Raw genomic sequence first — 13,015 nt, 5'->3', positions numbered from 1 at the left:
TACGGGATATTGAAAGTCCTGATTGTCTCTCCAGTTAGCAGTTGAGTGCGGAATATCCCAGTTCATTTAGTAAATTAGTGACCTCTCTGCGATGGTCCTGCGGTCAAAAGTGACAGCCCCATCTGAGATCCAGTTGGTGCAGGATTCCACTATTGAGGGCAGACCAGGACTTGTGTTTATTCCTTGCTAAGTTTTTGGGACCAGACCTGTAGCAGTATTTGCTCTTTCTGCTAGGAGTCTGATGTAAAAGATCATGTGCTCTGCTCCAGTGGTGTCTTCAGTTCAGCATATAATATAAACTGAAAAAAGTGTCCAAATGCACGCCAAAAATAATTCATCGGGTTATGTCCAGAACACTTGTGCTCCCCCAGAAGTGAATTAATTGACTAAATATGATGGATCACTACAGCTAATGGTCAAATAGAGGTTGATGAAATCCATTCACAACTTTCCCCAATGGAGTCAGAACCAATGGACACTAAAATCCACACAGCTCCTTCCTTTCGCATACTATTCTTTCTCACTGAACTGCTCGCTTCAACTGAGCAGGCGGGAGGTTATTGCTTACAGGGGGCTGGCCTGCAGTTTTCATGTGCCTAGTGTCCATTTCTTCTGTAGGTGGAAGTATAAGCCAGGATTGCTCATTATCCATAAAATTGTTTCTCTCAATGGACTCTGAGAAAAATATGTAATGGTGAAAATCCTAACTTACTTAAATGTCTATGTTCAGTGGTTCATTTTGTTGTGTGTTTTTTCACAGCTGCTGGAACAAAATGGCGGATATGGCAATACTGTGAATCAGAAAGTGCTGTTACCCTCTAAACCTGTTGGACAGCCAGGTATGCATGTATTATGAATATATATATATATATGTGTCAAAGGTGGCATGGAGTGCAAAGGAGAAATGCCTGCGGCAGTTTCATATCCGCATCCACACTGCGATCGGGCTGGAAGTGCAACTTTTTAAAGAGGAAGTAAACTTCCCTCTAATGTACCTTTTAGGTAAGCCTATAATAAGGCTTACCTATAGGTACTGTACATATCTCCTAAATGTTTACTGTATACTGCGCCAATTACATCATCGGCTCATTCACTCTGAAGGAACGGCGGCCCGTGATGTTTCTTCAGAGCCCTGTGCAGTGACAGGTGGCTCCCGCATGCAAAAGCAGAGTTTACGTCCTCTTTAAGGCCGGTTTCACACTGGTATGACAAATGCTCCGACTTTGGGAGCTAATGTTGCATGACATGTGAAAATGAATGTTTCCCTATGGGAGCCATCTTAACTGGTCCGACTTGGAAAATGCTCCCTGCACTACTTTGATCCCACTTCAGTCCATTGAATATTAACATATCTTAACTGATTCGACTTTGGCATCAAAATTTTTTTTATGGCTTGGCTTCCCCCTCCAAGAGCATGCCAGGCTCTTCGGTCTGGCATGGATTTTAAGGGCAACCCCCACGCCAAAAAACAGCATAAGGGCCGCCCACCAAATCCATACCAGACCCTTATCCAAGCACGCAGCAGGTGAGGAAAGGGGGTGGCGACGAGCGAGCACATTGCCTCAACATGTGGTTATGGGGGCCCCTCACCCCAAAGCACCTTGTCCCCATGTTGATGAGGACAAGGGCCTCTTCCCAACAACCCTGGGCATTGGTTGTCGTGGTCTGCGGGCGGCTTATCGGAATCTGGAAGCCACTTTTAACAAGGGAGCCCCCACATCCAGGCCCCCCACCCTATATGAATGAGTATGGGGTACATAAATATCCCCATGAAAAGTGTAAAAAAAAAAAAAAAATTACGCATTTAAAGTAGTTAAAAGGCAGCTTCGCCATCGCTTCCGATCTTTTCTCCGCTGATGTCTTCTGCCTCTGACAGTTCTTCTCCTCTCTCCGGGTCTTCTAGCCCTCTCCGGTTCTTATACCTCTGTCCTCTGTCTTCTGCCTCGGCCTGGTCTTCTCTGTTGTCTTCTCACTCTTTTGCCAGTTCTTCTCCGCTGTCTTCTTCCGATGTTGATTCAACGCTCTCTCCCGCTCGAATTCTGGGTGTGCGGTGTAATGTTATCCGGAGGCCCTGCCCCTCATTGTCAGTGCCTGCATTGTCTGGATCCAAGTCGGTTGCCCGTTCATTGAAGTCTGACTTCAAGTGGCAGGGCAAAGTCAGATCCACTGTCGTACGACTGTTGTGTCGTACCAGTGTGAACCAGTCCTAACATTGCAGAATGCATTCATCACTGGCGGATACACATCCCTGCACCCCTCTATCTGTGAGGATCAGAGGAAATCAGCTCATCTCTTAGCTTTAAGTGAGACTCCATCTCCATTACAGGCCACTACTATAGTAGCTAATCAATTCCTAAAAGTCACTCAACCTTTGTAATTTCATACATTGTTTGGGCTTGTCCCCCTTGTTGGGTTACCTTAAGCTGACCACACACTGATAGCACGGATAGAATATCTACAGTGCCGGTGTTCTGACACAAAGTGTCCACCTATTGAACAGTGTCCAGGCCGTACTACGCAGGCGCAGCACTTGCGCAGTACGGGGGACAAAGAGAAGCCGAACATCTCCAAAGAAGAATGGCGCCTGCGCACTCAGTCCAGGTGCAAGCCCCAACATCCAAGTGGACATAGGGTTGCTCATAGTAACAGGGCCCCTCGCAGGCTCGCTTCGCTCGCCTAGCTTCGGGCACTGCCTCGCTTCGCTCGGCTGTTTTATATTCTAACTCTATGTCCACTTGGATGGTGGGGCTTGAACCTGGACTCAATGCGCAGGCACCGTTTATCTTTGGAGATGTTCGGCTTCTCCCTATCCCCCGTACTGCGCAAGCGCAGTACAGGGCGGACACTTTGTGATGGGGGACATTATCTGATCAGACGCCGGCTTTTGTGTTCTGACAGCCAGCACCAGCAATTGTCGCAAAACCCAAACAGTAGCTGCATCTGGTGGGTTTCAGCCTCTGTTTTTCGCTTGGATGTTAGACAGGAGGGGTGCCAATAGAGCCGTCTATGAAAAGAGTTTAATTTATATATAGTGGCTATGAAATTAATATAGTGGCTATAATTGCTTAACAGGTGATAAGGACCGATAACAACATATACAAATTGTTGTTCTACTTTAAATGAAATTAAAGCCTATTCACATAAGACATTAGAAAGTCATGTTAGTCTAGTAATAGTTGTCAAAGATCTTTAACCACTTCAGGACCGCCGTATTGCCAGTGTACTTCAACACAATGGCACAGGCAGGCACAATCACGTAGATGTACGTGCCTGCCTTCCAGCGGGTGGGGGGTCCGATCGGACCCCCTCCCGCTGGATACGACGGTCCGGTTCGGTCCAGGAGCGCTCCGTGATGAGGGGATGGCCGTTGGTTTTCGGCCACCCCCTCTGGATCGCTCCTGGCCAATGAGAAGCTTCCTCCCACTGTGTATTGTTTACACAGGAAGGAGGAAGTGATGTCATTCTCCTCGGGGCGGTCTTTTTGACCGGACTACGAGGAGAAGACTAATAGTAAGTGTGCACCAACACTACACTGACATGTAGGTACACACAGGCACACAAACCCCCCCCCCGATCCCCCCCCAGTCACAGTGTCACTGATTGCATTGATCATTTCTTTACTGATCAATGCATTCAGTGTCAGTTGTGACAGTAAAAACTGTCAGGACAGTTAGTGTTAGGTCCAGGGTAGCCCCCTATCACCCCCCAATAAAGATTTAACCCCCTGATTGCCCCTAGAGTTAACCCTTTCACCCCCTTTTGCCAGTGTCACTAAGCGATCATTTTTCTGATCGCTGCATGTGTCGCTAGGTAACTAGTTATTTTTTTAGGTTCACCGCCAGGTTTTTATAGCGCTAGGTACCCCGATATACTACCCAATAATGGTTTTAACCCCCTGATTGCCGCTAGTTAACCCTTTCACCCCCTTTTGCCAGTGTCACTAAGCGATCATTTTTCTGATTGCTGCATGTGTCGCTAGGTAACTAGTTATTTTTTTAGGTTCACCGCCAGGTTTTTATAGCGCTAGGTACCCCGATATACTACCCAATAATGGTTTTAACCCCCTGATTGCCGCTAGTTAACCCTTTCACCCCCTTTTGCCAGTGTCACTAAGCGATCATTTTTCTGATTGCTGCATGTGTCGCTAGGTAACTAGTTATTTTTTTAGGTTCACCGCCAGGTTTTTATAGCGCTAGGTACCCCGATATACTACCCAATAATGGTTTTAACCCCCTGATTGCCGCTAGTTAACCCTTTCACCCCCTTTCGCCAGCGATCACAGTATAAGTGTCACTGGTGACGCTGGTTAGCCAGTTAGTTATTTAGGTTCCCCGCCAGGTTTTTATATAGCGCCAGGGACCCCCATATACTACCTAATAAAAATTTGAACCCCCTGATTGCCCCTAGTTAACCCTTTCACCACTGATCACCGTATAAGTGTTACGGGTGACTCTGGTTAGTTTGTTTTTTATAGCATCAGGGCACCCACCATTTATTACCCAATAAAGGTTTAACCCCCTGATCACCCGGCGGGTGATATCAATTAGGTTTTAGGGTCAGGGTCTGCGTCGCCCCAGGCAGCGCTAGGTTAGTGCCAGTACCGCTAACACCCACACGCAAAGCATACACCTCCCGTAGTGCTATAGAACCTGAACAGATCAATATCTGATCTGATCAGATCTATACTAGCGTCCCCAGCAGTTTAGGGTTCCAAAAAAACGCATTGTTAGCGGGATCAGCCCAGATACCTGCTAGCACCTGCGTTTTGCCCCTCTGCCCAGCCCACCCAAGTGCAGTATCGATCGATCACTGTCACTTACAAAACACTAAACGCATAACTGCAGCGATCGCAGAGTCAGGCCTGATCCCTGCCATCGCTGACAGGTTTTTTGGTAGCATTTTATATTTAAATCCGGAAGGCAGTGCTTGGTTTTCGGGGTTCCGTACATGGCTAGGCTCCCAAAAAGTCCCCCACATGTGGTATCCCCGTACTCGGGAGAAGCAGCAGAATTTATTTTGGGGTGTAATTTGACTTCTGCCCATAGCATGTGTGAGCAATATATCATTTAGTGACAACTTTGTGCAAAAAAAAAAAAAGTTTGTAATATTCCCGCAACTTTTGGCAAAATATAAAATATTCCATGGACTCAACATGCCTCTCAGTAAATAGCTTGGGGTGTCTACTTTCCAAAATGGGGTCATTTTGGGGGGTTTTGTGCTATTTTGGCATTTTATGGCCTTCGAAACTGTGATAGGTAGTGAGGAGTTAAATCAAAAATTTGCACCCTTAGAAATCCTGAAGGTGGTGATTGGTTTTCGGGGTGCCGTGCGCGACTAGACTCCCAAAAAGTCCCACACATGTGGTATCCCCATACTCGGGAGAAGTAGCGGAATATATTTTGGGGTGCAATTCCACATATAACCATGGCATGTGTGAGCAATATATCATTTAGTGACATTTTTTTTTTTTTTTTTTTTGTCATTATTCAATCCTTTAGGACAAAAAAAATAAATATTCAATGGGCTCAACATACCCATCAGCAATTTCCTTGGGGTGTCTACTTTCCAAAATGGGGTCATTTGGGGGGGATTTGTACTGCCCTGCCATTTTAGCACCTCAAGAAATGAGATCGGCAGTCAGAAATTAAATGCTGTGTAAATTCCAGAAAATGTACTCTAGTTTGTAGACGCTATAACTTTTGCGCAAACCAAAAAATATACGCTTATTGACATTTTTTTTACTAAAGACATGTGGCTGAATAAATTTTGCCCTCAATGTATGACTAAAATTTAGTTTATTCGATTTTTCTTATAACAAAAAGAAGAAAATATCTTTTTTTTTCAAAATTTTCGCTTTTTCCATTTATATCGCAAAAAAATAAAATCGCAGAGGCAATCAAATACCATCAAAAGAAAGCTCTATTTGTGGGAAGAAAAGGACGCAAATTTTGTTTGGGTGCAATATTGCATGACCACGCAATTACCAGTTAAAGCAGCGCAGTGCCAAATTGCAAAAAGACCTCTGGTCCTTAAGGTGTTTATTGGTCCGGAGCTGAAGTGGTTAAAGTGTTTGTTACCCTAACATTTCATATTCCTGATATGGGTCTGTTGTACAACGTACTTGTGTCAAAAAGTTATCCTGTTCTATTTTGTATTTCTTTTTTATGTGAAGTTTCTAACTGTCCCCCTCCCTTTCCTATTTCAAATTTGACCATGGTAGACATGAGAGCACATCCACCCCAGTGTTGTCCATTTTCTGGCTGTGCGGGGAGAAAAGCCTGCCTGTCCTGCAGTGGCCAAGACTTGGGCTGACACACAACCCACACCTGCCCCACACAGCCATTCACTGAAAAGATTAGTGTAATGCTGTTTCACCACCCCCACCACCTCTCTAAGCCTCTTATGCAGCTAAGAGAGTTTATTTAATTGCTTTTAAACAGAAAGTGTGCGTGTGTGTGTGTGTGTATATATAACATTACACACCCTTCAAAGTTTACGCTCGCATTTTGGCGAGAGGAAATAAGCTGAGAACGAGTGTTCCATTCTATACATTAAGGTAAAAAAAAAAAACTTTCTGTGCTGCATTTGTGGCAGAAGAGATATACAAAGCCTGGCTAAATCAAGTAATTAAACTATTACGTTGGGTGCAGGGATGCTTGGCAATAGAAAAACTGCTCTGTTAATGCTAGTGATATTATAATGATTATGTGTGTTTTTATCTTACCTGTAAAACCACCTAAATATTTATATTTTTGTAATTTGCTACAGGTGTTACTCTTGGCGATGATGACCAAAATGCAGGAGGTTTTTTTGACATCTTGAAAGGTGGCACAGAACGATTTTTTAGTAATATTAAAGATACGTCTTCGAAGGTTATTCAGTCAGTCACCAAGTAAGAAAATCAAAAAATTCAAATTTCTCCTTATTTTAAAAATGTGTTGAAATTCCTGCAAAAAAAACAGCTTAATTATTTGTACATATTCACTCATACTGGGTTTTTGGTTTACAAATTGAGGAGTAATAATAAGAGTAAAAATAGAGATTTATATCTGGGAGGCAGCCTTATCCCAAGACCGGGTAAATGGTAGGCTCCCTTTTACAAAACAAAGCTAGCTTCTGTAAGACCTAGTCCACTCTATTAGAAAATTGTACAAAAAATACAGCTTTCTACACAATTGTATGATAATCTCAGCATTTGTACGCAGCTTTTGTCTGAAATTATCCGAAGGCACAAGCGTGAAAAATATATTTTTTTATTTAATCAGTACAGTTTTCATCTGAAAATAAAATACATTACATCATTTTCAAATTTTTACTTTGCAAAAGATTTTTGTTCAAAGATTTAACAAGATTCTTGGGATACAAACAGATATGAAAAGATAAATGCACCCTCAAAGGTAGTCAAGGGTTAGAGCACTGTAAACATAATACAAAAAACAAGTTTAAAAGATTGATCCTACCAAACAGCTCGCCCAGAGCATAAGCAAGATAAATATAATTACGCTTATAGCAAAAACAGAGCAAGGACGTTGGTTTGAAAAACATTACTGCAACAGATGGTCAAGTGTTAACTCATTAGCATGAAAAGATATGGGAGCACTTATAGCCAGAATTAATCTAGCGCCTCAAGGCACATTAATATAGAAATATGAGAGTATATCCATATTATGGCGCAAATCATAAGAGAGAAGACATAAGAGTGAAGAAAAGGGTGTAAAAAAAAAAAAAAAAAAAAAAAGCTTAGCTCAGGCCTCCGACCATAGAATTCCCAAGAGCTATGGGGCTTAAAAATAGGTTGCATAGTAGGTGAGGTCGAAAAAAGACACAAGTCCATCAAGTCCGACCTATATGTGTGATTATATGTCTATATTACATTGTATATCCCTGTATGTTGTGGTCATTCAGGTGCTTATTTAATAGCTTTTTGAAACTGTCGATGCCTCCCGCTGAAACCACCGCCTTTTTTCTTCTAATTTTAATGAGTGGCCACGTGTCTTGCTAAACTTTCTGCAGAAAAGTGTTATCCCTATTGTGGGGTCACACCAGTATGGTATTTGTAAATTATCCCTTATGTATCCCTTCTCAAGCGCCTCCTCTCCAGAGACAGTAAGTTTGGTGCTCGTAACCTTTCTTCATAACTAATATCCTCCAGTCCCTTTTATTGGCTTTGTTGCCCTTCTCTGTACTCGCTCCATTTCCAGTACATCCTTCCTGAGGGCTGGTGCCCAGATCTGGACAGCATACTCCGGGTGAGGCCGGACCAGAGTCTTTTTAACGCATGCCAATATTCTGTTTGCTTTGTTAGCAACAGCTTGGCATTACATGCCATTGCTGAGCCTATCATCTACTAGGACCCCTACGTCCTTTTCCATCCTAGATTCCTCCAGAGGTTCTCCCCCTAGCGAGTAGATTGCATTCATATTTTTGCCACCCAAATGCATTATTTTACATTTATCCACATTAAACCTCATTGCCCACCCCATTTTTTGTTCAGATCTTCTTGCAAGGTTTCCACATCCTGCAGAGAAGTTATTGCCCTGCTTAGCTTAGTATCGTCTGCAAATACAGAGATTGAACGGTTTACCTCATCCTACATGTCGTTTATGAACAAATTAAATAGGTTTGGTCCCAGCACAGAACCCTGGGGGACCCCACTTTCCACCCTTGACCATTCTGAGTACTCGCCATTTATCACCACCTTCTGAACTCATCCTTGTAACCAATTTTCGATCCATGTACTCACCCTATGGTCCAGGCCAACGGACCTTACTTTGTACAGTAAAGGTTTATGGGGAACTGTGTCAAATACTTTTGCAAAATCCAGATAAACCACGTCTATGGGCCTTGCTTTGAATGGCAGCTCACCTCCTCATAGAAGGTTAATCGGTTTGGCAAGAACGATTCTTCCTGAAGCCATGCTAATTACATTGCTTGAATAAAGATACCCGATACCGGTTACCTTACTAAAATCTTGTACATAGTCCCTTATCATCCTCTCCAAGAGCTTGTATACTATTGATGTTAGGCTGACTGGTCTGTAATTCCTAGGGATGTATTTGAGTCCTTTTTTTAAATATTTGTGCTACATTGGCTTTTCTCCAATCAGCTGGTACCATTCCAGTCAGTACAATGTCAGTAGAAATTAGAAACTTGACTGAGTTCCCCAAGGGTGCAAGCCATCTGGTCCCGGTGACCTTATTAATGTTAAGTTTTTCCCATGTCTATTTCTAATTCTGTCCTCTGTTAGCCATGAGGGTGCTTCCCGTGATGAGTTATGAGGATAAATACTGGAATTTTGGTTACTGAAGATCCTCAAAAAAAAAAAAAAGAGAGAGACTTATTGTTTCAGGTGCTACATCATTTAGTGCATCAAGGAGTGATTGTAGAGGTTCCTGTACCCGAAAGAGGCGCTGGGTTTTATTCTAACACAAGGTCCATTTTGGATCTAAGATCCCTGAACCAGTATCTACTAATCCAGTCCTTTCGGATGGAGTCTGTCTGCTCAGTGGTAGCCTCACTCCAGATGGGAGACTTTCTAGCCTCCCTCGATATTAAAGGTGCGCATTTACATGTACCTATCTTTCAGCCTCATCAGAGGTTCCTGCGATTTGCAGTAGAGGAACGTTATTTTCATTTTGTGGCGCTACCCTCCGGGCTTGCCACAGCTCCCCGGGTGTTCACAAAGGTCCTAGCACCAGTATTGGTTCTTTTAAAGGAACATAGCATAACATGCACAGTGCGGCATTTGGAAAGCTTAGGCTGGATCATAAATACCGAAAAAGTCAGCCTTGAGACGAGCTCAAAGTCTGATCATAGATACGGTCCAAGCAAGGGTATTTTTGCAACCCGTAATGATCTGTGCCCTAAAGGGTCAGGTGTGTCAGATAAGGGGCACCAGACAACCCTCCGTTCGGCTTTGTATGAGTTTTCTATTAAGGATGGCATCCTCCTTCGAGGCAGTGCCCTATGCCCAGTTCCATTCCAGGCCTTTACAACAAGACATCTTGTTGGCTTGTAACAGGAGAGGACAAGCCCAGGATTGTTCAATGTTTTTATCTCCTCAGGCATGCTTAAACCTAAACTGGTGGTTACAGTATCCGAAGCAGTGAAAGGGAAAATCCTTCCTCCCGGTAACTTGCCAGAGGCCGCTATGGAGACTTTTAGGATCGCCAAAGGTGAAAGGGAGCTGAGGGAACATCATTTACTAAAGGAATGCCCCATATGTAATAAAAACTGATTTAAAACCTGAGTAAACTGCTGCATACCAATAATGCAGAATTTGTTCTGGTGACCAAGGTTTAGTTTACCCCAGGATTTAAAAGGATTAAAAGTAAACCTAAAGAACAGTCATTTCTATTTTCCCACATCTGTCTGTAGGAAATGTACTTAAAGATTATAAAAAATAAGTTTTTTTTTTTTTTCTTCTTTGAATGTAATAGATGGTACAATAGAATTATTTGTTTTATTTGTTCTATCTTTCAGCTATGCAAAAGGAGATTTGGATTTGTCTTACATCACTTCCAGAATTGCTGGTATGTTCAGTGTGTTTTTATAATCTTTAGTTAGTATTATAAAAAAAATAAGAATGTAAAGGCTTTAAAATATTGGATACGTTTAGCTGAGCCTGCTAAATGGTGTAGTTTATGTCCATGGCAGGAGTATTGAGAAGATCATAGAAATCTTTTATCCCCCATGGTGGAATGTAAATCTGAGGAAAAATCTGTGCTGTATTCAGCATAGCTACTTTGCAAGTGCTTTAGATGCTTACTTTGTGAGCGCTTTAACACTTTCCACTGAGATCCATAGGCCGTCGAGTGGGTGCAACCCACCATTAACCCAGTTGTTTGAAATCTTTGGCTTCCTTTAAAATATTTGATTAGAAGAGCACTCACAAACTTAACACAAGCTGCGTCGATTTGGAAAAAAAAAGAAAACAGTTGACATTTTGTGAGATGCAGCCTACCTTTTAGAAAGACTGTGTCTCACTGCAACTTATCTATTTAAAAAAGTTGTTGTGTTTGTTTGTTTTTCTCATTCGTTAAGGAACACAGGAAGTCTTCAGGAGGATTGGACACTGGCAAACAGAATAATTGTAGGACAACTCAGGATAACCCTAACTATTACAAGCATGCTACAATTTTTGCTACTGTCCTAGAAGTATAGGCGCCCTTTTGTTCCGCTCTGCTAACCTAATTTTAGCTAGCATTTTTTTCTTCTCTTTTCTTCAATCAAATTTTATTGTTTACTTCTTTACTATAAAGCGGAGGTATACTGGTAGTCCTGGGCTGGCCTACGGTTTATTTGCCAGTGTCCACTCTTCTGTTAAGCATTTTCTCATCAATTCTCGTTGTGTTATATTGACCATCTTGGCAGAGGCAGGGTTCTGCTTCGTCATGTCAAAGTCTTCAGCTAGGAAAACAGTGAGCAGTACAGTAGTGACACATTTTAAATGTTTCTAAATGTTGTGAGACCAGCAGTCAGAGGCAGCAGTGATTTTAATCTCAACCTGCAGATAAACTGCTTTGAGAGTGTGGACACAGGAAAGTTTTTAAAAGAGATGTATGTCCTCTCAAAAAAACAAACATATACTCTCCTAGGTGGATTTAGCATCGTTCTGATGGTTCATCTGTTCCCTGCCAGCTCTGCCTTGAGAACTGAGTGATCCAACACCGCTGATTGCTAAGTTCTCCTCTCCCCTCCCCTCTGAGCAAAGAGCCATGACTGTCAATCACAGGCTCTGTACTCTCTCCTCCAGTGCTCACTGGAGCACTAGACTGTTTAAGGAGGCAGGAGTGGATGGCTCATGCTCTTAGTGGCTCGCTGAGCCAGGTGCCAGGCACAGAATCTGGGTGCATCTCGACCAAATGAAGCCTGTTTTGGCTGAGTGACTTCAGCCAACAGTGGACTTTAGTTCATTGTTGGCTGAAAATGGGTCCCAGGAGTGCAGTATGAACGAGTATAGTATTGCAAAAATAGTTTTAAAGTGGATGTAAACCCCCTCCTATATCCAGTGAACTGAACATCCTCAGATGATACACAGAGACGATACAAATCTCCCTACATACGTTTTACATGTACATCTGCTGTCTTCAGCTTTCTAAACTCCCTAGAAAGTGCACAGTGTCAAAAAAAAAATAAAAAAAAAAAAAAAATCTTCCTTTTTCAGCAATGGGAAGGGAGTGTTGGCATACACTGTGTGTGAGCTGATTGGAGGAAAGCACAAACCCCCACTCTACATAGGCAGCGAAAGAAGCTTTCAGAGCTGTGCTTTGAATAGACAAGTTCTCTACTTGTCTGTCTCTAATTTATCTCCCAGACACAAATTTCCAGCTGCTTTTATCTCCTGTGTGGAGAGCTTGTCAGAAGTTATGCAGATAACAGAAACAGAGCAGCAGAAAGAAACAGGACTTTGGAGAGAGATAGGTAAATACTACAGATATATGTGCCCAGGTCAGATTTCATGAATGGAGGTTTACATCCACTTTATTATAAAACGCTACGTACTGCTATTTGGGGTATACTTTTCAGATTAATGCATAGAAACAATTTACATTTGTAAATGTTCCCTATAACATTGCAAATGTTTTATTTTTTGGGTTCAGATCCTCTTTAAGTGATATAGCTGTGATCTTAGTTCATCTACTGTACATTTAGAAATGCCTAAAAATCACATCTTTCTCCAGTCATCTTCCAGGACAGCCCATGAGAGCACCACCTCCTCCAACAGGAAACACATCACCAATACACTTTAAAAGGCAAGCCCTCTGCTGAACTGGTTAGTTTTTTGTGTTTCCTCCAGATGGAGGAGATGCATCACCTGGTACTTGGGTGAGTGAGGCCTCTGTTCTCTGGCTTTATTTTTGTTCCATCCACACCTTTACCTACTTGGCTCCAGTGGGAGCAGCTAGTAGTATTTTATGCAAGATGACCCTCCAAGACCACTCCTCAGAGGAAGATGGTAGCTTGGTTCCCTTTCACCTTCTATGCCTGGCGAAGGCCATGACTGGAAGTGGCA

General features: G+C 42.6%; 1 protein-coding gene across 1 annotated transcript in view; it reads left to right on the top strand.

Moving 5' to 3' along the window:
• Positions 1–13,015, top strand: part of GAK (cyclin G associated kinase) — a 176,619-nt gene that overhangs the window by 74,668 nt on the left and 88,936 nt on the right. The window contains 3 exon segments of the mRNA XM_077475892.1: positions 761–839; positions 6,769–6,892; positions 10,483–10,532. Coding sequence (XP_077332018.1) covers positions 761–839; positions 6,769–6,892; positions 10,483–10,532 — 253 coding nt within the window.

This window comes from Lithobates pipiens, unplaced genomic scaffold (assembly GCF_037356315.1).
Source record: "Lithobates pipiens isolate NorthernLeopardFrog02 unplaced genomic scaffold, aLitPip1_a1.2 Scaffold_13, whole genome shotgun sequence".
Taxonomy (NCBI): Eukaryota; Metazoa; Chordata; class Amphibia; order Anura; family Ranidae; genus Lithobates; species Lithobates pipiens.
The sequence above is the reverse complement of the archived record's forward strand: the minus strand, read 5'-3'. Positions and strand labels throughout refer to the sequence as shown.